General features: G+C 48.0%; 8 protein-coding genes across 8 annotated transcripts; 6 read left to right on the top strand and 2 right to left on the bottom strand.

Moving 5' to 3' along the window:
- Positions 1-150: 150 nt before the first annotated feature.
- On the top strand, positions 151-1,399 carry BDV27DRAFT_125476 (thioredoxin family protein). Its single transcript, XM_032066335.1, has 2 exons — positions 151-749; positions 821-1,399. Exons 1-2 carry the CDS (start codon positions 727-729, stop codon positions 1,122-1,124), a joined length of 327 nt encoding a protein of 108 aa, XP_031929395.1. The 5' UTR covers positions 151-726; the 3' UTR covers positions 1,125-1,399.
- Positions 1,400-2,461: 1,062 nt separating this feature from the next.
- On the top strand, positions 2,462-3,233 carry BDV27DRAFT_125475 (general stress protein). The gene is made up of 3 exons (XM_032066334.1): positions 2,462-2,654; positions 2,708-2,897; positions 2,973-3,233. Exons 1-2 carry the CDS (start codon positions 2,523-2,525, stop codon positions 2,822-2,824), a joined length of 249 nt encoding a protein of 82 aa, XP_031929394.1. The 5' UTR covers positions 2,462-2,522; the 3' UTR covers positions 2,825-2,897; positions 2,973-3,233.
- Positions 3,234-6,919: 3,686 nt separating this feature from the next.
- BDV27DRAFT_93486 (bZIP transcription factor) lies at positions 6,920-9,480 on the top strand. The gene is made up of 2 exons (XM_032077992.1): positions 6,920-8,320; positions 8,381-9,480. Exons 1-2 carry the CDS (start codon positions 7,330-7,332, stop codon positions 9,241-9,243), a joined length of 1,854 nt encoding a protein of 617 aa, XP_031929393.1. The 5' UTR covers positions 6,920-7,329; the 3' UTR covers positions 9,244-9,480.
- Positions 9,481-9,786: 306 nt separating this feature from the next.
- On the top strand, positions 9,787-13,754 carry BDV27DRAFT_125471 (ribonuclease Z). The gene has a single exon (XM_032066333.1). The coding sequence runs from the start codon at positions 10,346-10,348 to the stop codon at positions 13,586-13,588; it is 3,243 nt and encodes a 1,080-aa protein (XP_031929392.1). The 5' UTR covers positions 9,787-10,345; the 3' UTR covers positions 13,589-13,754.
- A 52-nt stretch (positions 13,755-13,806) lies between these two features.
- Positions 13,807-15,913, bottom strand: BDV27DRAFT_125469 (putative acid phosphatase). The gene is made up of 7 exons (XM_032066332.1): positions 15,781-15,913; positions 15,706-15,718; positions 15,608-15,642; positions 15,532-15,547; positions 15,296-15,461; positions 14,891-15,225; positions 13,807-14,833 (listed from the first exon to the last, which is right to left on the bottom strand). The coding sequence occupies exons 1-7, from the start codon at positions 15,868-15,870 to the stop codon at positions 13,908-13,910; spliced, it is 1,581 nt and encodes a 526-aa protein (XP_031929391.1). The 5' UTR covers positions 15,871-15,913; the 3' UTR covers positions 13,807-13,907.
- A 1,117-nt stretch (positions 15,914-17,030) lies between these two features.
- On the top strand, positions 17,031-19,066 carry BDV27DRAFT_93457 (GTR/RAG family Ras-related GTP-binding protein). Its single transcript, XM_032077991.1, has 6 exons — positions 17,031-17,244; positions 17,340-17,402; positions 17,701-17,795; positions 17,847-17,948; positions 18,004-18,687; positions 18,743-19,066. The coding sequence occupies exons 2-6, from the start codon at positions 17,397-17,399 to the stop codon at positions 18,939-18,941; spliced, it is 1,086 nt and encodes a 361-aa protein (XP_031929390.1). The 5' UTR covers positions 17,031-17,244; positions 17,340-17,396; the 3' UTR covers positions 18,942-19,066.
- A 990-nt stretch (positions 19,067-20,056) lies between these two features.
- BDV27DRAFT_125461 (putative heme/steroid binding domain protein) lies at positions 20,057-21,356 on the top strand. The gene is made up of 2 exons (XM_032066331.1): positions 20,057-20,521; positions 20,625-21,356. Exons 1-2 carry the CDS (start codon positions 20,270-20,272, stop codon positions 21,117-21,119), a joined length of 747 nt encoding a protein of 248 aa, XP_031929389.1. The 5' UTR covers positions 20,057-20,269; the 3' UTR covers positions 21,120-21,356.
- BDV27DRAFT_125460 (40S ribosomal protein eS25) lies at positions 21,357-22,085 on the bottom strand. Its single transcript, XM_032066330.1, has 4 exons — positions 22,054-22,085; positions 21,953-21,986; positions 21,573-21,782; positions 21,357-21,508 (listed from the first exon to the last, which is right to left on the bottom strand). The coding sequence occupies exons 1-4, from the start codon at positions 22,054-22,056 to the stop codon at positions 21,486-21,488; spliced, it is 270 nt and encodes an 89-aa protein (XP_031929388.1). The 5' UTR covers positions 22,057-22,085; the 3' UTR covers positions 21,357-21,485.
- Between the last annotated feature and the right edge of the window lie 306 nt (positions 22,086-22,391).

The raw sequence follows: 22,391 nt of genomic DNA, 5'->3' as shown, positions 1-22,391 counted from the left end.
ACTTTGCCGAGGTCACCAATGCGCTTTTTATGTGGCAATGTGGATTCCATGACTCATTTATGAGTCATGGTCCTAATTGGTTCCATAGGAGATCGATTCAGTTGGAAGCGCGATATATGAGTGATACTAGTAGTTCATTAAATCTTCCGCGGTGAATCTGCATAGGTTTCCATCATACAGCTACAGGAAGAATTAGCAATCAGTCGATGGGGATTGTATGGCCTATGTCATGCGTTCTTAAAAGACACAGTGACCTCAGGCTGGTCCCCGTACACGATACTTTGTATCAAAGGCTGTCTGTCTTTCTATGCAACCAACATCTTTGGATAACGTTGAATGACAATTTATAAGCACTTGTGATAAAAGACAGCAGAATTTCGTGCCCTCTATCCAATATGAAGAGAGCTCAATAGCCTCAGTCCAACTGAAGGCCTGACCGGCAACCCACCATGTACCAACTGATCGTCCTTTCTATTGCTGTCTATTGGAAGATTGATTTTTTCAGCTGAGAGATGGTTGTGGGAAATCGCGGCTGAAGCGGGGTCCTGCGGGGTACTTTTACGCATACCGCCGTGTAGCAGATGCTGTCGGGACAAAATATATAAAGTGACACTCAGGTCAGATAACTTTTATTCTCGTCCCTAATCTCTCCATCCTGCCAAACTCTTCGATTTTATAACATAGGAATCACCTATCGTGAATCCTTCAGAAAATCTCTTGTCCAAGATGCCTGTCTCAGAGATTACGTCGTAAGTAGTGTTAAAGATTTTTTTCCCCTTTCGGACGAGATTGTTCAGCGCTAATGGTGATAACATGGTAGATACGCACAGTTCCAACAGCTTATCAACGGTGATAAACCTGTTGTAATTGATTTCTGGGCAACATGGTGTGGACCTTGCAGAGTGATCTCCCCTGTTTTTGAGAAGTTGTCAAACACCGGGAGCTTCGACAATGTTTTGTTTTATAAAGTTGATGTCGATCAACAAGAACAAGTTTCCCAGGAAGTTGGCATTAGAGCAATGCCAACCTTCGTGCTCTTTCGCGACGGTGTAAAAGTTGAGGAGCTGGTTGGAGCTGTTCCCCAAAAATTGGAACAGCTTCTTTCACATGCAGCTTCTCTCTAAAGCACAAGCAAGATAGTCCGCATTGCCTATGTTGTTCCATGAGGCCGGTTAGAGCGAGGAAGGGGGGGACAAGTGATTGTATCTAATTCTAAATGCTTTTTAATCGGATATCCCGCTGAAACGGGCTGTATGGCTTCGCTCTCCATTACTATTCGGCACCTTTGTTTATAGAAATTACTGCTGGCCTCAAAATATACAGACACTGGGCAGCGATGCTGTCCTGCCGACCATCTAACTGACGTTGGTTGGTTATAAGAGCACAAGCCCCGGCCCTGTATGCGTCAAACTAATGAAGAGATTAGATCCTTGCATAGCCTTAAGTTACCTCTAGGAAGCGCGAATTCCAAACTTAGAATCAACTCTAGATTATTAAACAAAAATCTGAGTCGAGCTTATTCATAAGTAAAAGTTATCCCACCTTACCGTAAGAGTACAAGGATGATTGAAATAGTAGCAAAGAATGTCGAGGCTTTCAGGCCGATGTAGCGGCTGCCTATACCGGTCAAGCAATAAATTCATGGCTAGAGCTCGGTCCTCATTTTATACAAATTCATAGAGGAGCCGCCAGTAAGAGCCCCGTGCTAGTGTGTAAACATGACAAACTTAGACGAACACTGCATTATGTCTTCCGTGTAAATCTATCGCTAGTGTTTGTCTAACCGACCTGATTTGAAGTGTCTAGCATGACGTTGATAAATCCACTGTCATATACGATCGAAGATGCGGCTAATCAATTGGGTTAACGAATCTCGCTTCTAGACTCGCCACTCGACCGATATGACACAGCAGTCACGTAGACTGTATAACAACCTACAGATCAGCAGCATGTTCTAGATCTCGAGAAAGGATAATGACGATAAAGCCATAGCAATTTGGCCTTTCCATTGACTTGCGGGGAGTGTACTATCGCTTCAGATATTCATGCATACGTAGCAGAACAATTGCATCAATGGGGTGGTACAATTGAGTTTCCATTCGGTAAGTTACGTGAACTCAAAAAGCAGCCGAGCAAACAGTCGATTTGTTGAGTTCTTGTATAATACCTAAGCATTACATCTTTCGACGCTATCATGATGATATAGCTTCCCGAGCCATGTTTACAATATAGCAAACCGTGGGGCTAGTGACGGATCTCCAAGATGTTGGTAGATTGTTTACCAAAACCAGCAGTAACCCTGCATCTCTAACCAGATATAGTACTATCTCTTGCATCACAAATTGATCATACCTTGCCAGACAGGCGTCAAGCGGGTATACCATGACCTCATATCGTTTCTATGTAGGGACTCGAGAAGTATAAGAATAGCAGAATTGAACCGCATCGAGGAGTGATATATCGAAGCAAACCATAGCAACACTAATAACGAATATTTATTTCATCTCATTCACAAATTCACAATGGCCTCAAACACAAACCCCGGAAACTTCAGCAACCGCCCCCATGAAGAGGTTGAAAACATTGCCCGCAAGGGTGGCCAAAGCTCCCACTCTGGAGGTTTTGCAAACATGGACCCTGACAAGCAGGTAGGTCTCTCGTCGATCCCAATACTTTCATCGATATTGATGCATTCGTCAAGAGAAACATTGCTTCCAAGGGTGGTCAGGCCTCGAGCGGAAGCTTCGAACCCGGTGATCCTAGAGCCCGCGAGGCCGGCCGCAAGGGTGGCTCAAGAACTCAATATGACCAACCCGAGGAGTAAAAAAGTCGTTATCGGATGATAACTTGTTGCCATACTACTTGTGTTGTTTGATGATATGATGTTGTAACCTGTACTGTACCTGGGATGAATATTTGTTTGTTAACTTGACAATGTATCTATGAGATAATTAACACCGGAAACGGCATACCATTGCCATTACATCTTCTTTTCAAGTACTTGCAACATCATAAATAACTCTCATACTGAATTGCCATCATTGTGTAGTAGATATTGGTAGAAATGATGTCCCATCGACGTATGAGTCTCCACATCAACCGACCATGACCAATAAGATGTCAGCAGTGCATCACCACAAATTGTCCGTTTTCGATCAAGATACAAAACCCACAAGTTGTCATCGGGTGTCAGTTTTCTTCAGCTTAATTGAGGTTCTTCGAATGGTATGTAGTGGCAATTAAGAAATGGTGCTGCCTTCCCGAGAACTACACTGCCACACTCGAGCAGCTGCTTTTAGAATTAGCTTACGACATGGTGGCCAGCGTATACGAGCTACATCCACCACTTAGTTTCTTCTTTTTATTGTATTTATTTTTGGCAGTGTTGCAAGACACGTTCTTGGGTTTTATGCTGGAACAACGATGCAATATTCTTATTCGACCCCGTGGTTTTCCATCGTGATGTGACATACGACTCCTAAAGCCTAGAAGGATATCCGACGGTGCACCCGATGTTCACCCGATGGCTATATAGATATCGCGTTTCAAACTATTGGACCACGGGATTTTTTGAGTTTCTTATATAGTACTATCAGTTTATGTGCTTTTCTTTTGGTAAACCTACCTTTGATCTACTTGGTAGACTATGTACGAATTTACAAATTTGAAATACAAAAATGTAGATCGTACAAAAAACAGACATTATCCACATCCACCGTGCACAAGGTGGTGGATAATTTTCAGGTTGACGCTTTGATCTAGAGTCGAGCTGACACGCTGGAGAAAGAGACAGCGCTCTAACAAACCAGAGGTTCACCATTCATTAGGCGCTGCTCCGACGTCGAGGTTCTAGTCCGCACGCCATATTCCAATTAACTCATTGATGCCCTGATTGCGACAACGCAGTGGCTGTCGCGTCGCTGACATTTCTAGACTTTAGTGTTATTATAGAATCAAGGCTTTTCGGCGCCGAGGTCACCCATTGGCCGACTGCCTCTTTCCACACACGTTGAAGCTAGACTTGTGCCAAAACTAGGTTGTTGGACACTCCGGGATCACATTGCCCAGCAATTGCGGGTCCGACCATCTGAGGCGGGCTAGTCTAGCAGGCTATTTGTTTCTATACTTGGTTTTGAAAACACCTGGAATAGACCGTGGGCTATGTATCGTGTTGGACAAGAGAGTGTCTACTGGAGGGGACATTTGGACTTCTGGGTGCAGTAGTCGATAGTCCAGGATGTCCTCAAACAATGGATCGTACTATAGTCTACGGAGAAACTCTCACGACTTTCCCTTTTGCTGCAGGGGGTTTATGCTAATGTTGCAGTATCCAATGGATTGACAGGAAGGCCTTTGGCTCTATTGAAAACTATCGCTCTTAGTATTGATTATTAGTGGTGGAAGATATAGTTTTCTATGCACTTGTGCACGAGACAAATTATTCCCGTCTAGGGCTAACACTTTCCCTAACAGGATAGGTTGAACACTGGAGGTCGATTATCTTATCTGTAAACAGTAACCTGAAGTTCAATATGAATACTAAACCATAGTTGTGCTCGGTTACTAGCTAGCGTTAACCAGTCTGTTGATCATCATTGTCTGTTAAATATTTAGCCTCTCAATCAGAGTGCTGAGGCCTTCTAGCCAACTTCTTGGGGCAAACTATAACACTGCTAAGCACTGCCTGTGGAGGAAACTTAGAGGCTAAACAAACTATAGAAAGACTTTTTTGAGGTATTTTCGACCCATGCGGCGGCAATTCTCCGGAGGCGAGGCGAGGCTTTGGTGCAATGGCTTGACAGTTGTATGTATCGCACTCCTTTTTTTATTTTTTTTCTTCGCCCCTTTGTGACAAGTTGTAGAACTGTGGCTTTGTACGAGTAGTACCTTTGTAGTCGCTATCCATGTATTTGCTTGAGGCGATTGAGTCCAGCCTTATGGATACGGCCTTTTGCTTACGCGGTTTGGGAAAATCTAGGCCATTGTTTGTTGTAGGGCCGGGCTGTTAAAGGATTTTGAAAAGCCGGAGATATCGCATGTATGATACCAAATAAGGATAATTCGACCGGGGAGTTCTCCTTTCACGGTTTCAGATTGTTACAAGGAAAATAGCGTGCCATGGGTAGATTACAGAGCTTACGACATATTTTCCGTGCTTCATACTGATGAGAAACATCAATTTTACCTCAATTCCACGACATTCCAGGTTCCTGAGGTCTTTTTGGTACTCCGTATACTCCGTAGAGAGGTATGTAGTCAGCGGAGCGAAATCGGACTTCCCGCTGGTGGCGCCGGTCATGGTCAGCCAGGGGTGCAGTGTGGGAGTGCTAACTTAGCGGCATGGCTCGGCCCAACCTAAAAGGAGATGGACTCCAGCTGAGCAGAAAAACCAGACCGGAAGATGGCCGGAATTCAACGGCCCAATGGCTGACAGTCGCGCAGCACATCCACACGGGCGAGACGCCCACCTTTGGTGGAAAATCCTAACCGAAAGGGGTCGGCGAAGGCATTATGCCCCATTTTATTCTCCAGGGGATAATCAGTTAGCGTGTCGAAGAAGGGTAGGGGCGTTTGCATAAGTGGCTATGCCGTTGAACGGGAAAGTCCTTAGTTCTATGCCAAGCTTTTGCTTTCGGTGATGGATGATCCACCAAAACCCACTGAAAAATTTCCACCAGCGACCAAAGATTGAAAAGTGAGGATCAAGCGGGTTCGCTCCCAGGAGGTCGAGAATCGACCATGATTGAACCATTGCTCTTCTAGAATCCCCGCTGATTGTGGACGAAGAGGCATCTAGAAAGGTCCGTAGTTACTAGTTGGTGGTTGTCGTACGCTATCAACTTAGGCTCGCACTGTTTGGTTATCTGAATCGTTTGCGGTTTTGAAACGCTGGTATGTGGTCACCATTCCTATGGAAACTGTAGTTTGACGTCAAGTCACCACCAAGTCACATTCCAAGGAACGGAGGTACACTTTTCCACCACAGCCATGTGAACATGTGGATGCTGGAACACCACACATGGTCGTTTTTCAAAGAAGGGAGAAGTCAAGCTGTTGAATTTGTTTCTGATGAAATGGCTGTTGACCAAGTACACTTTAATTGGTCTATGTGAGCGCCACAGGCGTCACAACGGAGAGAAGATACCCTAAATGGACGATTTTAGAGGGTCGGCAATGGAACAAATTGTACGACTTCCACTTGCCGGGACTAGAAATACACCTGAAACGGAAAAGTGTCACAGAAAAGAGAGGAGTAAAAAAGAGGTAGGGGAAGGGGGAAAAAAATAAATAAATAAAAACATAGAATAAAAAATCAAAAATGCATAAAAACAAACTAGTCTCATTGGAGGCGATTGAATTACCTTACCTAACAAGGGGGACGGTCAACCGCCCTGCTTGGAAATGGAAAGAGATGTGTGCTACGCTCTACCTTCCTCCTCTCGCATGATTTAATTACTTGCCTCGCTAACTGGGATAATACCCGTGACTAGGCAACGGGCTAACTCAGGTATGTGCAGCTACTGCGCTACTCCCCATAAGTTGTTACTGACTTTGAATATGGTTGTTCACCTCGATTGCATTGAATTTTCCCAAACAAGACAGACAAAGTTAATCAGAATAATTCAAAATAGCCTAAACGTCTGTACTCCATAGAAGCAGTAAACAAACATTAGATCTTATCGAAGATCCCCGTCGTCTGTATGTCCACTTAAGTTGGTGAGGAAGGACGCGGCCAGTCAGGGAACGAGTGGATTCCCAAGTAGGGTACAGGACACCCAAAACCCTAGTCGGACCTCCTACGGACTAATCACAGTTGATAATTAAGTGGAGAGGTTGGCTGAGTCAGCGGAGGACGCGCAAGCCGGGTGAACCTGATTTCTATTCCTGGCGTGGAGAAACGTCCCACTCAGTCGATTCCCCTGGCGCCTCCCTTCCACTCTTGCCCAGGCGCGAACTCCATTCTCCTCTCTTCCTTCCCTTCCCTCCCCTATTGTTGCCAACTCTCTCTTAACCTACACATCTATTCCATTTCCATTTCCTCTTCACATCCATCGTCGATCTTCTCTCCCACCACAACACACCATCGCTTTTTCTCTCATCCCCACTGCGTACCGTGGGTGATCGTTCGTCTTCTTGTGCTTAGCCTGTTTTCGTTTTTCACCTCGCTTCTTAATCTCCCTTATTGGGCTCGTACACGACCTCCACCTCGTCTCTCGCTATCGTCCGGGCCGATCGAGTCTTGTAAATCCACCAACGCCCACTTTCCATCCGACTTTAAAAGAACACTGTCCCCTCAATTCTACCCGGGGCACATATATCACACACATCATGGCCACATTAGCGGAACATCCGGTTGTCGCCCCGTCGACGTACGATCAGGATATCGATACTTTCCTCAACCTCGATCAGCTCACCTATACCACATCAGAGCCAGCCAGGCCCAAGGCGGCCCTGGCTCAACCATCCATCCCTCCTACAGAGTTCAACGCTGGTGATCTTAGAAGCGCCAATTTCGCCGCAACGGGCCAATCGCCGATCGCTTTCCAAGGCCCGAGCCACCAGTATGACGAGCATAAGCAGCAGACAGGTCTTCCTCCAGGTGCTCTGGCTCAAGCAATGACTTTTAACCAAATGAATGGAATGGGGTATGGTGGTGCCAGCCCTGGTTATATGATGAACGCCGACATGTTTACTGGTACTCATCTGAAGCGTGAGGACGCTTCTCTCGACTTCAACACAATCCCGAGCCGTAACCCCTCAGAGATGGACCTGGAGTCCGATAACATGGGTGCGGTCCCCGGTTATTTCTTCTCGCCAAATCCCAACAAGAGCCAATTCGTCGACCCCAGTGCCATCGGTGGCCAGGAGGTGGTCCCCGCTGGTCCATCTACGCAGGTCGGTCGCATGTACCCCGGAATGCATCAGCAGCAGGCTGCGATGGCCAAGGCGGCTCAACAACAAAAGCATCATGAAATGATGCGCCAGCAACAGCAATTGCAGCAACAGCGACGCATGGAAGAGCAGATGCAGCACAATGGAAACCCTCAGGTCCAGCCCCCTCGCAACACGAACCCGATCGTGGAGGAGCGAATCACTCGTCTTTTGCAGCAAATGAGACAATCCAGCACCTCGAGCTCGCCGTCCGATTCTCCCAGCCCCTCTGGCTTACCTCAGATGGCCAAGGCCAAGAAGGATGAACAAGATATGGACGAAGATGAAAGATTGCTTGCTAGTGAAGAAGGCAAGAAACTTAGCAGCAAGGAACGCCGTCAGCTTCGTAACAAGGTCTCCGCTCGTGCTTTCCGGTCCCGCAGAAAGGGTATGCATTGATGTTGTTTTTGAATGCTTGTTTATGATTTGGTAAACTAATTCGTCACAGAATACATCGGTCAACTTGAGAGCGAGGTTGCTGCGAGAACCAATGAAGCTCATGAGTTGCGTCTCCAGAACCGTGCCCTGTATGAGGAGAATGCTCGCCTCACCGATCTTGCACGCATGCTTCTATCCTCCCCCAATTTTTCCCAGTTTCTAGATGAGATGCCCATGAACGGGGTCCCTACCTCGGCTCAACCGCAGCCACCTCAGCAACAACAGCCGCAGCAACTGCAATCTCAGCCCCAACCCCAGCAGCAGCAGCCAACTATGCAGGCCAATGTACCCAAGGATACAAACCACGGACATGGACCCCAGGAATTCGCTATGCAACAGAATGCTCAAGTTGGTATGGTTGTTGTCCCTAATCAAGGACTCGACGTAGCTGCTATGGGCATGAACAACGCTGGCTGGAACTCCGGCATTGATATGAACTACAACCCATCAGTGTTTGCTGTTTTGGAAGTCCCCGAGCCCTCTATCATCGATACCAAAATTTTGTCCGGAAAGTCTTCCAGTGCTGGAACCTACCTTCCTGAGATTACAGACACCAAGAACGAAATACCCGTTCTCGAGCGCATGCCCATGTCTGAGGAGCCGAAGGAGGCCAGCTTTGGCGTTGAAAACCCAGATGTTGAGTTTGACGAATCGGACCCAGCCTTTGCTCTCTTCGCCGACTCTCCCGCTACCTCTCAACAAGAGTCGCTTAACAACTCCTTCAACGGTGTTGAATTAGAGAAATCTGCGCATGCATTTGAATTGGTGGTTGAGACTGAGTCACAAGATGCAGAGGCCCGTTTCTCTTACCTCTGTCACAGCATGGATGCAGCTTTCCAGCGTGTTTCCATGGTCACCTCTCATCTCTCATGATTCCCCATGTCGCACCTAAGCAACTTCAGAATAACTTAAGAATTTGTAAAGTTTGATCTTGTCATGTTCTTCCTTTTAGGCGGTTCAGCTTCCTGAACCTGCGTCCTTGTAGACACACAAATACCTTTTCCTTTGTTCATGATCCTGTGACTATATATATTGTCTTGACTTACAACTCCACTAGTTTCACTCTATCCTCTTTCTTTTCTATTTTGGATTTTCTTTTTTTTTTTTTTTTTTTTCCCTTTCATTACTGGGTTTGATGGAGTCAATTTGTCGAAATCGTTCAAGGTGGGATCAGGATTACAGGCCTTTGGTGTTCGTTGTTTATTTCTCTTTTTTTTTTACGGAATTGGATACCTTCTGGACTGGCTACTAGGAACCAAGTTTAGTTACTGTGAATACATCACGAAAATTCGAAATCTACGAATAATCATCTCTCTTGAAAATTCCATATTGTTGAAGTATTACCTAGTCATGTGCGGTGCTGCAAACTGGTGTTTCGCCACTAGAGAAGAGAGGCTCTGAACTACAGACTCCCAACTTCACCCCAAGTCGCGTTTTTCATGTGCTACAATCCACCAACTTCACCACCTCGTCGTATCGCTCATCCTTTGAGATGACTGTTCTTTGCATCCCTTCCTAAGTAATTCTTTCTCCCATAGCCAAGTTGGCTCCCCTTCCTCCCGCCCGCGGGCTACTATTCAAAGCCTTTCGCGGAAACGTTGCCCCATCTATAATAGCCCGCTCTCCAGTTCCTTTCAGAGCTTCGTTTTCTCGAACATTTTGGCATATTCCCAAAACTGCATCTAAACCGACGTCCACTAAGCCAAAGAGTCCGATACCAAAAAGTCCTACTTCTGCCAGTTTTGCTAGATCGAAGCCCCGAACCAAACCACACACGTCGAAAACTGTTTCTCCCACGAAACCCTTACCCACACTGAAAACCGAGCCATATCCACTCGAACGGGATACATTTATTCTCCGGGCTCCGAGGCTAATTACGCGACGTGGATCGAGCAACTACTTGCTATACAACTCGACCACTCACAAGCTCTCAGGTTTCGATTTCTTGCCGACCCCGCCTGTGGGACAGAAGCCCATGAAGTTCTTTTATCAGGTCGTCACGACCCCCACAGCCGATACTCCTGGCACGACTGTCCTGCTTCAGTTCCCAGAGAAGCGGTATTTCTTTGGTCAGATCTCCGAAGGAACTCAGCGGGCATGTACGGAACGGGGTGTTAAGATCGCTTACCTCACCGATGTTTTCCTCACGGGTCGCATGGAATGGGGCAACAATGGTGGCTTGATTGGCGTGATTCTTACGCTGGCTGACGGTGTTGCCAGTGCGAATACTGCTCAGGAGGCTATGGCCCGTGAGAAGGAGGCGCGCCAACAAAAGTCTGGAAAGTCTGCCAAACAGTCTCCTGCGAAGAAATTGGAGCACGGTGTGCCCTACGCCGTTAAGGATGGAGAGGCCGTTGCACAGCGGGGGACCTTGACAATCCATGGTGGTAAGAACCTGGCACATACCTTAGCCACTGCTCGGAGATTTGTCTTCAGGAAGGGCATGCCGGTCTTCACACGGGAATACGATTGTGAGGGTATGGCCAAAAGAGGGTCTGCAGAGGCAGAAGATCCTTTTGAACAACCCACTTGGTCTGACGATAACATCAAGGTATGGGCTATGCCTATTCGTCCTCTCACATCTCTGCAGCCGAAGGATGTCCCCCATGTTGCCCCACAGAGCCCGAGAAAGAGGAGCCTTGATGAATTCAGAGAAGAAGTCACTACTCAGGAGGCGATTGACCCGCGCACTCGCGACCAAATCATCAGGCAGTCGGTTATAACGGACATGTTTAATTCGACATGGAAACTGGATGCTTTGGTTGAGACCCCTTTGGCTGAGGTTAAGATGCCCGCGGTCATGTTTGTTCGCAATCCAGAGACCAGGGCGCTTGAGCAATACACGGGCCCTGCTCCGGGAAGCAATGAACCGCTACCTGACATCAAGGTTTTTGTACGCCAGCCTTGGCCAGGCGCAGCCGTTGAAAAAATTCCTCCCACCACCTGGTGTGATGAGGCAGTTTCTTATATCGTGCGGAATCACGATATCAGAGGCAAGTTTGATCCCAAGAAAGCGGAGGAGTTGAAGGTCCGTAAAGGCAAGGACTTCGGACGTCTGACGAAGGGCGAAAGCGTGGAATCCGAGGATGGGCAAACTATCACACCTGAGATGGTTCTGGGCCCCCCACGACTTGGAAAAGGTTTAGCCATTATCGACTTACCTAGCTCAGAGTACGTGGAGAGTCTCATCAGTAGGCCGGAATGGAAGTCACCTTCTGTCACTACGAATCTTGAAGCATTTATCTGGCTACTAGGCCCCGGAGTCGGAGATCATCCTCGGCTACGTGAGTTTGTCGCCAGTATGCCCCATTGCAAGCACACTGTGTCTAGCTCGGATTATTGTCCAAACTACTTGGCTATGGGCAGCATTGCCGGGTCATCTGTTCGTATGGCACAGTTGAGGAGCGACAACTACCCAGTGCCAGTCCATGACAATGTGAGCCTTCCGCAACCAGGAACACGTACTCATGGTTCGGAGGTTACGGTGAAAAATGTGCAGAGTTCGCCATTTGAAGCAATTGAACCTGGCCTTATCATTGACATGGAACCCAATTTTGACATCAACCGTTCTGAGGTTGTCCCACGGTTTAATGCGATTGAGGCAGTACAACGGATGCCTGTGGCAGTCCAGAAGCGTATGAGTACAATCGATAAGCGAGTCAAAAAGGAAGAGTTTGAGGAAAAGCTGCGGCAGTTCCGTAAAGATCTTCCAGGAGCCGACGCGGAGATCATCACCCTGGGTACAGGTTCTTCTTCTCCTTCCAAATACCGCAATGTTTCCAGCACCCTTGTTCATGTTCCTGGTTACGGTTACTATCTGCTTGACTGCGGTGAGAACACGCTTGGTCAGCTGAAGCGCGTTTTCGAGCCCGAAAAGTTGCGGGAGGTTCTACAGAACTTGCGAATGATCTGGATTAGCCATTTGCATGCAGACCACCATCTCGGTACTGCTTCTGTAATCAAGGCGTGGTTCCAGGAAAATTATCCGAATGGAGATTCGCAAACAAGCGCTCTTGAGACCGACATGTCCAAGATACTCAAGGAAAAGCGATTGTTCCTTGTCTCTGAAGAAAACATGATCTGGTGGCTAGAAGAGTACGCAAGCGCTGAAAACTTTGGCTTTGGGAAATTAATTCCCTTGTCCGCCTATCCTGTGATTAAGAACAGGGCACTCCGGACCAAGTTTGTGTACCGACACTGCCGCGCGAACGGCTCATTCCCTGGCCAGGAAGTTGAAACTTTTAGTCCCCGGAGTACAGAGCTCAGCTTTGATGACGAGTCATCTCCGCTCACACCACTTCTCCGCGAAGCCACAGGTCTTGCCGATCTCTTAACCACAAAGGTGTCTCATTGCCGTGGCGCTATGGCAGTCTCACTTGTCTTCCCGAACGGCTTCAAGCTCTCCTTCTCGGGCGACTGCCGACCTTCCCCCAGCTTCGCCGCAATCGGACACGGCTCCACCGTCCTTATCCATGAAGCCACCTTCCAGGATGACATGGGAGTATCCGCGATCGCCAAGAAACACTCTACGACATCCGAAGCCCTAGAAGTTGGCCGCAGAATGGAAGCTCGCGCCATCCTCCTCACCCACTTCAGCCAACGGTACCAGAAGATCGCGCACGTAGAAAAGAACCAAGGGCCCACCAAACGCCAAGAGACAGTCGTCCAGCCCGAACAACCGGACATCCCAGACAACGAACCGGAAGAGGCTTCCCAAGCGCCAACCTCCAATGGGTACGTTCCATCTTTCTTCAGCACCATCAAGGTAGAGGAAAAGCCGCAGGTTAAGGTCCCCATAGTCGCCGCCTTCGACTACATGCGCATCCGTGTTGGCGATATGCCCGTCGCGCAGGCGTACGCGCCGGCAGTGGAGAAGCTCTACGACATCCTGGAGCGGGCTTCGGAAGAGGACTCCGAGAAGCAGCGCCAGCAGAAGGAGAAACAGGAGGCTGCCAAAATGCAGGAGAAGATGAGAAGAAAGGCCAAGCACGACAAGAAGTCGAAGGCTGGTGCTAGCCTGGCCGATGTGGAACCTACACCTGCTGTCCCTGCCGAAGAAATGGACCTCGACAAGAAGTCTCCGGTTAAGCGTCACTCGGCCTGGAGTGCCAGTGAAAGTGAAAGCGGCTGGAGCACCAGTGGCAGTGATGAAGAAGCTGAGACGCGTGCAAAGCGCAACAGCCGCAGTCCCAGTAGGACTATGAAGCGTTCGAGTTAAGACATAAAGCAAGATACACTTATCGTTACATACCCTGTATCATATATATATCTGGCGTGCTTTCAGGAGGTACATAAATAGTATATGGAGGTAAAAGTTTTGGCCAATGGACAAGTTTCGCGTCCTGTTCGGGTAAATACTTTATTATTATTCAGCTGAGACATAATACAAACCAAATAAAGCCTCTATATCCTAGTCTCTGATAGTATTACGACGTGTGTAATTCTGCATATTCCTGTTTCTCATTCCAAAAGATTATATGGCTGGAGTAAATACAATCACAGTACACATTGTTATGTATATATACTTCTGTCGCCCCCTAGAACCCAGAAACTGCTTTCTCCCTGTCATCCTTACCATAAAGACCCGCTCCAATGTTCTCTGTGCACTCCTCCCGCCAATTCTTGGGCGTGAATTTATCAACGATCTCCTTGAATGCGTCTAATGTGCAGAAGGTGTCGTCTCCGGCAAGATGATTCTGCGGCTTGGCAGCGCAACCAGGGATACGGACTGGAACGTCGTTATAACGGATACGGACATAATGTTTCTGCAGGGATTGTCTTGCGGAGCCGGGGAAGGATGCGAGGGGAGCACGAGCTGTTTCAGACGGAGGGGGCGGGGTTGAGTTGTTCGAGTTCGAGGAGCCCTTCATGAAGGAGAAAAGACCTCCGCTCTTCTTCTGGGCGATGGCAGGGTTTGAGAATTCTTCGAGCACGACGCCTGCATCTTCACTGCCTGATTTACGGTCCGCCTTTGAGAAGAGCTCGATAGCAATGGAGGAAGTGAAAGGTGGCCACCTGCCGGGGGAGGCGCCCACACTACCCAGGATGGCTGCCAGAGTGGTATCGTGGCATCCGCTCATGGCGAACTTGATCGCTTTGCCATTGTCAGTCGAGGACCCAGATGCCGAGGTTTCGCTGCGCCAGCCGCCGTCAACAGCTGTGCTGACCATGCGGTCGACCACATCGCCTAGTAGAGCTCCGATTCCGAGCTTTCGGTATTCGGTGCTCTCATTGTAACCGGCGAACCATTCGTCAACGGCGATTTGCTCCATGTACTGTCTGAGTTTTTTGTCGTAGAACTCTGAAGGAAGACGTGTTGCGGGCCCGTGGGCGTCGGTTGCATTGATGGTGTCATTGATTCCGGAGAGACGGGGGTGGGAGTCGACGGCAACTTTAGGAGACTTCTCTGGCATCCATTTGGATAGGATGCTGTTGATGTAATTCATCTGTTCGGTTTCGTTCCCTAGGCAGATATGCTAATCAGCTTATGATATCCTTTATGTTCCTCTACCCCACGTACACCGTAACGCTGCCCTATCGGCAAAGAGCCTAGCGAGTTGTCTGAACCGACGGCAGTTGCCTTCATTAGGAAATAGAGTCTCTTCCGACACGGAGCGTGCAACAATCACTGGCGGAGGAAAGTCTTGGGTACGAGCACTGGCCGGGTACATGCCCCAGAAAGCCTGCTGGAGGGACTCAAGGGCTCGCGGGATGGGTGTGGCTCGGAGGTACATGTCTTCAGTGTCAGACTTGATCTTGGGCATGAACCCAAGCTGGTCAACATAAAGATGTCTCAGGCGCTGGCCGAGGGCAAAGGTTGTTTCCCGTCCCCTGTCTGTCAATTCGCCGTGTTGGCTATTGTTGCGGGTTACTCGTCAGTAACCTCGCTCTCACCAACTGTCCCGTATATCCCATGGCAACTTACCAAATACCTTCGATATCACCTGTTGCGCCCACTGCAACCACCGACTCATCTCTATCGCCGAATGCTTCCGTCTTTTTCCGCCATTCAAAGCCCTTCCACTGTGAGAGGTCCTGGTTACTAGCGGCCATTTGGATCATCCGACGTGCAACATTGCAGTACGGCCAGTCTTCGAGGGTAAAATAATCGGTCAGTCTGCGAAAGTATAGAAGCAACTGGGTGTGATTGAGGATATTTACATTCAGCTAGGCCTGCCTTCATGGATTTAGTAGTCATGTCACATTATCAGTTGGAGGTATGTGGTTAGCTTCATACATTTTGAAACCGAGAAGACACCGGCGTGCGTTCACCTGAAGCCAGTCAGTCAATTGATCAAGTACTTTAGCCATTGGATCACCGCCGAACCACCTCACCATGGCGAAGGAACTATAGAAGGGTTAGTACAAGTTCAATTGAACTCTAACCCGGTTATCTCGTTTGGTACGTACCACCTGGACCAATTGGAGCTTCAGGTCTCTCGGATAGAGCTTCTCGAGCTCCTCCTGGGAGTAGGGTTCGCGGGGATTTAAAGAGGTCATCGGGAACTGGTATAAGTGCGCAAAGAACGACCTTGAATCAAGCCGATTGCTACTCAGGGTAGGACGAAAGTCGGTGACTCGGCGGATTGTCCGTTGATGACGCCAGAAGGCGGTGGGCGGTAACCACGGCCCAATCAGCGGAGATGCCGGAGTCACCTGTTGGCAGCGGCAGTTCTTAATCCACGTGCAGATCAGCTGGTCTATCAAGTGATGAAGAGGAACCCTAGACGTTGCGCTGTAGATAGGATTAAAGTGCGTCAATCGAGGTGCTTAGCTTGATAGAGCTCTTACTACGCCTTGCCTGTGATCCAAAGTAGATGATAAACAACCTTACCCCGCTCATTGTTCAATATTCAAGCAATCATGTTCTCCTTTCGGTTCTGGTTTGATTTTAAGGACTTGCCAGGGAAATCGTCATCTCTAGACAGATCTCTACTGTATGATCCAGTGTTTATGTTGAGGATTCTACTGATATATAACTCATTTCAGTGATATGCTATTACGCACTAGTATATATATTGAACTCCACTAAATGGCTGTCGGCGATCATCCTTCTCACTGGCATTCTAACGGTGCTACTCCACTTGCTTTAGTTGAAGATAATGGGATTAATGCATATGGTAGACAACCTAGGTCCAAGAGCTCCACCAATATACAGGACTTATCTATGAGTACGATTCAACTAGAAAACAACTATCGAAAGGCGGGCCGTGAACAAGTACGACATCGGCCAGGCACAAAGGCGGAAGGATCCATTGACCAATCGTGCCAAGACTCGGACAGTCGGTCTTATCGCGAGAAACGCACTGCGAGCATCTTCCCCAACCTCCAACTTCCGGAGCTTTCGCCGTTGACTCACATAGATAATCTCTCCTGGATAGGAAGTTAGCTCTACAGTTTACCTAGTGTGCTGCCAGTCTGCGGCATTTGTTCAGGAGCTTCCGGCCAGTCTAAAAGCACCCCACATCGGCAGGAGTTTCCGCATTCCCTTTGCCCTGCCAATCAAACCCATACATATACTGGTAGTAGTTATATCTCCAACTGCCTGTGTATGCTCGAAGCTCGAGCATTTGCGCGTTGTTCCCGCGACTCTATCTTCCTTGACTCGACTATTCTACTGTTAACCATGAGTTTTAAGATCTACTGAACAGCAGTTCTCTAGCTCTGGTCCTGCCATTCCACACACGCAACCCACCCAAGTAACCTGTCTTGAAATAAATGTTTCTTTTCTTTCCCCTGACCAGCTCTCTGAATACCAAATCTGCACAGTAGCCTGTGAAATTTGCATGCTTTTCTTTGTTGCTAGGGATTAAAGTGTGGTGCGTCCCTGGTGGTGGCTGGTTAATTCACTACGAATCTTGAAACAACAGCACTGTAAGTCCCCATTCGATTCGTATGTTGTTGCCTTCCAGATCAAACCTCTCCTGTTCTATCACCCTGCGTCGGTCCGTGCTAACTGACTCGCCAAGAAAGCTCTTCCTTTATCTGGTTACTTGATTAGTGTTTGACAACAAATAGTTGACTATATGGAGGTAAGAGATTGCAATTTCTTTGCTATTCCTTGTTCCGTGGAATCTTTTTTTATGTATCATCTCCTGGACCTGTTGTATGGTTCTGCCTTGTGCTATTGTCTGCAGGGGCGAAGCTGTGTTATTGCTTCTTACGTCCCAAGTACCACTTTTCAGCAGGGTTTTCAGTGACTTCTAGCTTGCAGTGCCCCAGTCCACTCAACTGTGGCTACGTGGACTAGCCTTGAAAATGCCTGCACAAGATATGAGAAATCTAGAGGACTACTATGAGTGAGCTTTGGGTTGCTAACAAATTATTCAGCCGGCAGGACATACGGCGCAGGCGAAGCCGGGGCAGGTTTCCACCGGCAAGCCTCAAGATGCCAAACCCCGTCTGTTATTGATGGGCCTCCGCCGGTAAAGTTAGCTCTTTTCGGGCATGATCGAGGTTTTATTGACCATGAATAGGAGCGGGAAATCCTCGATCGCTAGTGTCGTTTTCCACAAGATGCCTCCTAACGAAACGCTCTTTTTGGAGTCAACGACTCGCATCCAAAAGGATTCCATCCAGTGAGTACATCCTTCTTACTTGATAAGTGCATCCACGCTTACAATATGTCCAAAGCTCGTTCATGGACTTCCAGGTTTGGGATTTTCCTGGTCAGCTCGAGTATCTGGAGCCATCTTTCGATCTCGAAGACATTTTCGGAAGCCTTGGTGCGCTCGTCTGGGTCATTGATGCACAGGATGATTACCTGGACTCGGTCGCGCGCCTAAACCGCACCATCCTGACTGTCCAGCAGTATTACCCTAACATCAACATCGAAGTCTTCATTCACAAGGTTGATGGACTCTCGGAAGAGTACCGTACCGATACATTCCAGGATATCGTACAGCTCATTTCGGATGAGCTTAGCGATGCTGGGTATGAGAATGCCCCTGTCCACTATTACCTCACGTCTATCTATGATTACTCTGTCTTTGAGGCATTCAGCAAGGTTATCCAGAAGCTGATCCCAAACCTATCGACTCTGGAGAACCTAATCAACACCCTCGGTAACAATTGTGGATTTGAGAAGACCTATTTGTTTGATGTTCTCAGCAAGATCTACATTGCTTCAGATACTCGCCCAGTGGATATGTCCTGCTATGAGATGTGCTCGGACTATATCGATGTGATTGTGGACATCTCAGAACTTTACTCATGGGACCACCCCGACCGCAAGCCAAAAGGCGAGCAAAATCAAGAGGCAGAGAGCCATGTGGTTCTGCACGACGAGACCATGATCCATTTGATGGAAATGAACAAGTATGTCTCGATGTTGCTTTTTACCTGGTAGGAGAAGCTCGCTGACTCTTGCTAGATATCTTTGTCTCGTGTCTGTCATACGCAATCCTGAGGCGAAGGAGAAGAAGGGTTTGATTGATATGAATTGCCGTACTTTCCAGGAGGCCCTCAATGATGTCTTTTCTCGCAGCTGGGAACAGGATCAGGAAGGGTCCGAACAGGGCCAGGCGCAGGGGCAGGTGACAGAGCATGGCGAGCCAGGTTCGAATAACTGATATCAAAAGTGTTGCTTCTATGGCGTTGGAACATCTACGGAGTAGTAGTCCACTATTTGCCTACTGTAGCACTTTGAGAAGCGTATCTTACACACAATACCATTTTCTGTGTCGAAGCTTCCTCACTCTTGCCTGACTTGTAATACTGGGAGAGACTTCACTGTGCGAGTAATTGCCTCGTGAATAATAGCTCTTACTAGATAAAACATGATATTATGAGTCCGCTGTACTGCAAGAGACAGATTAGTTTTCGCCTCCCCTTTACTGGCGCTCACCCTTAATGGACGCAAATAACAACGTAGTTAAGGCACCAAGGCAGCAAGAAGCGGGCCCACGCTTGGCACTAGCGCGAATTTTTTCTTTTTTCCTGAAGGATAAAACGAGCTTCTCTCCATTTTTTTTTTTCTTCTCTTTCTTCAACTCAACCATACACTCATGGGTTGACCAAGAGGTCACTCACTCAAGCATAATGAAGCTTGAAAGCAACATACTAACATGAAACCCCAACAAACAACTTCAGATTCACTAAATACAATGGTAAGTCCAAGCAGTTTTGTTATACCCAACATCACACATCAATCCGATCCCCCCCCCTTCTCGATGATGAAAATTTTTCCCACATTCGCAGTTTCCACGCTAGCCGTCGCTAGAACCCAATCTAGACGTGCTCTGTGCGCAATACTTCCTTGGATGTCTGAGAGATTCTGTCATACAGCTTGATATTTTTATATTCATGTGCATGTTTAGGACTGTGACTGACATGCATTTAGTATTTCTAGGTTCTTTTTTCGTTGAATGAATACGTATGAGGGTGGGATGACTGGGTTAAAGAGCTTGGTGTTACGAACTGCTGGTACACTGCTGGTCAGTGTTGCCGTGAAAGAGTTTTGCTGGGATGTTTGTTCCTGGACTCTTGACTTAGGACATGCTTCAGATATAGTGCTTGAAAATATTATGAAATGAATCAAATCATCTTTGAGACACTACGTCATCTTCAACTCGTAAATCTGTAGCTTCACCAACATGGAATCGCGGTAGATCTTTTATTACCACATGAACCTCCAGTTCAAAATGATCATCAGAAGCCGAATCGTCCACCGAAATTATTTTCCAAAACCCGATAGATTAATATAGCATACAGAACAAGTGTCACGTTGTCATCTCACCACCCGAAACAGAAGCGGAGAATCAACGGAAATTACCCTTTCCTCGACAGGACTACACTCCTCACTCATAAACTCCCCAAACCCAACCTAACCGCAACTTCCATGACACCTTAACCTAAACCAAAGTAAGCTCTACACTACGAAAAAAGTGAAAAAGCGACCATGTCCTCCCTCCGCCAGCGACAGGTCCCCGCCGGCGCCGGCGCCAACGAACCATCTACATCCAAACCGACCACCCAAAAGAGCAAATCTCGCAATGAGAAAAATGGCCTCAGTGTCCTTGATATTATCCGTGTGGTGGTCACACTGATCGTCGCATCATGCGGCTTATCTTACTACATGACGTCGACGGAGTCCGTGCTATGGGGCTACAGGCCGTGGTTCACTAGATGGCCGGTGTTGGTCCGGTACTTGGTATGTTTTGGCATCACTTGCTTCCCATTACTACATTCGAATCAGTTCCTGGGAGCTTTTGTTGGTGAGATGGGCCAGATTAGCTAATGAATCACACAAACAGCAAGGACCTCTGAGCCTCACGCCCGAGCAACTCGCCCTCTACAACGGGTCCGACTCGACCCTCCCCATCTACCTCGCCATCAATGGCTCCGTGTTCGACGTCTCCGCGAACCCGCTCGTGTACGGAGCGGGCGGACACTACAATTTCTTCACGGGGAAGGATGCCACGCGCGCGTTCGTCACGGGCTGTTTCCAGGAGGACCAAACGCATGATCTGCGGGGGGTTGAGGAGATGTTCATGCCGGTTGATGAGGAGGCGGAGCTGAAGACGCTGAGTAGTGGGGAGAAGAAGATCCGGCGGGAGCAGGATCGGCGGCTTGCCCGGACAAGTGTGCAGAAGCAGGTGCAGCACTGGGAGAATTTCTTCCGGAATCATAAGAAGTATTTTGAGGTTGGGAAGGTTGTTGGGTTGGAGGTGCCGGAGGAGCAGAGGGAGCTTTGTCAGTCGGCTAAGCAGCAGAGACCTAAGAGGAGCAGTTTGAAGAAGGGCAATTAGGGGAAATTTGAGGGAGTTTGATTGATAGGTTTGTATGTATATATCTGGGCGTGTTTTTTATCTGTCGGTCATCGCGTGTGCTACGTAGGGTACTCTGCTCTTCTTATCTGTCGGCTTTCCTACTTGTCGTTCCCCGCATGCGTTTCTTAAACTGTAGATGGTTGCGGTTGTTTGCGAGGGTCGTTCCTTTGTCGATTTTATCAAGGAATTTACGTGATACGTCCAGTAACGGAAAACAGGATTTCACTCCGAAATTGATTGATTCATTGAACCACTATACATCATTCGCCCAGCCAAGCTTCCGAATTTTGAGATATCATTCGTAAAATATGAGAGGACCGCGAGAAAAGACTAGTGAGGAAACGTTTACTCAGCGGTAACGGCACGGGCTAATTCATCTGTTAGTATATGCGCCAAAAAGTCGATATCCAGCGGTTCACGGCGAAGACGTACTGTAGATGTTCAACTTGGAGTGGCCGACAACCTTCTTGATCTGGCCCTTCTCCTCGAGGTCCTCAAGAGCCTTACGGGCGAGGGAGCCGTTGATCTTAAGACGATCGACAAGGGTGGCGACGGTGATGAGACGGTAGGACTGGACGTCCTTGTTGAGACGCTCAGCGACCTGCTTCTCGAGGACAACGGCGTGCTGGGCCTTGTCCTTGACTGTTTGCAGAGAAAAAACCACGTCAGTTATTATTGTTCCACAAGCCGGCTTTCAATATCGTCGATTCATGTCCAAACAACCCCTCTGCCCACAAAAAAATCGCTTGACATCTTGATCGGGAAAAGGTTCGTTCGCTGGGAGGATGGATGGGAGACGGTGATTTGCATACCCTTGCCCTTGGACCACTTCTTGCGTGCGGGAGCCTATGAATAAAATATTAGTATAACCTGGACATCCTGCTGTTCGTCTCTACGTGCGGCATCAACTCACCATCTTGACTGTCTGATCTGGTTGTTCGACGACGGATGAGAGCGCGACAATCAACGGCCGGAAGTGAGAAGCCCAAGTGCGAAATTCGAGTGGGGAGACCTTTGGCGTCACGTGGGTACAAACCCTAAGCCCTTGTTTGCTCGGTTAGCGGTGGTGGAAGAAGAGGCCTTTTATTGGTCAACGTTATCTATATTAATGCCTCAGGCATCAATATATAGTATCAATGACTACACCGAGATGAGATATAATGTCATGGATATATGAATGAGGTTCCGATTTATTGGAGGTTACTAAGACCAGGCTCGCTTGGAATTGCATAAATCATAAATGTTTCTTCA

Source organism: Aspergillus caelatus (assembly GCF_009193585.1).
Source record: "Aspergillus caelatus strain CBS 763.97 unplaced genomic scaffold BDV27scaffold_53, whole genome shotgun sequence".
NCBI lineage: Eukaryota > Fungi > Ascomycota > Eurotiomycetes > Eurotiales > Aspergillaceae > Aspergillus > Aspergillus caelatus.
Note: the sequence above shows the minus strand (reverse complement) of the source record. Positions and strands in the feature narration are given on the sequence as shown.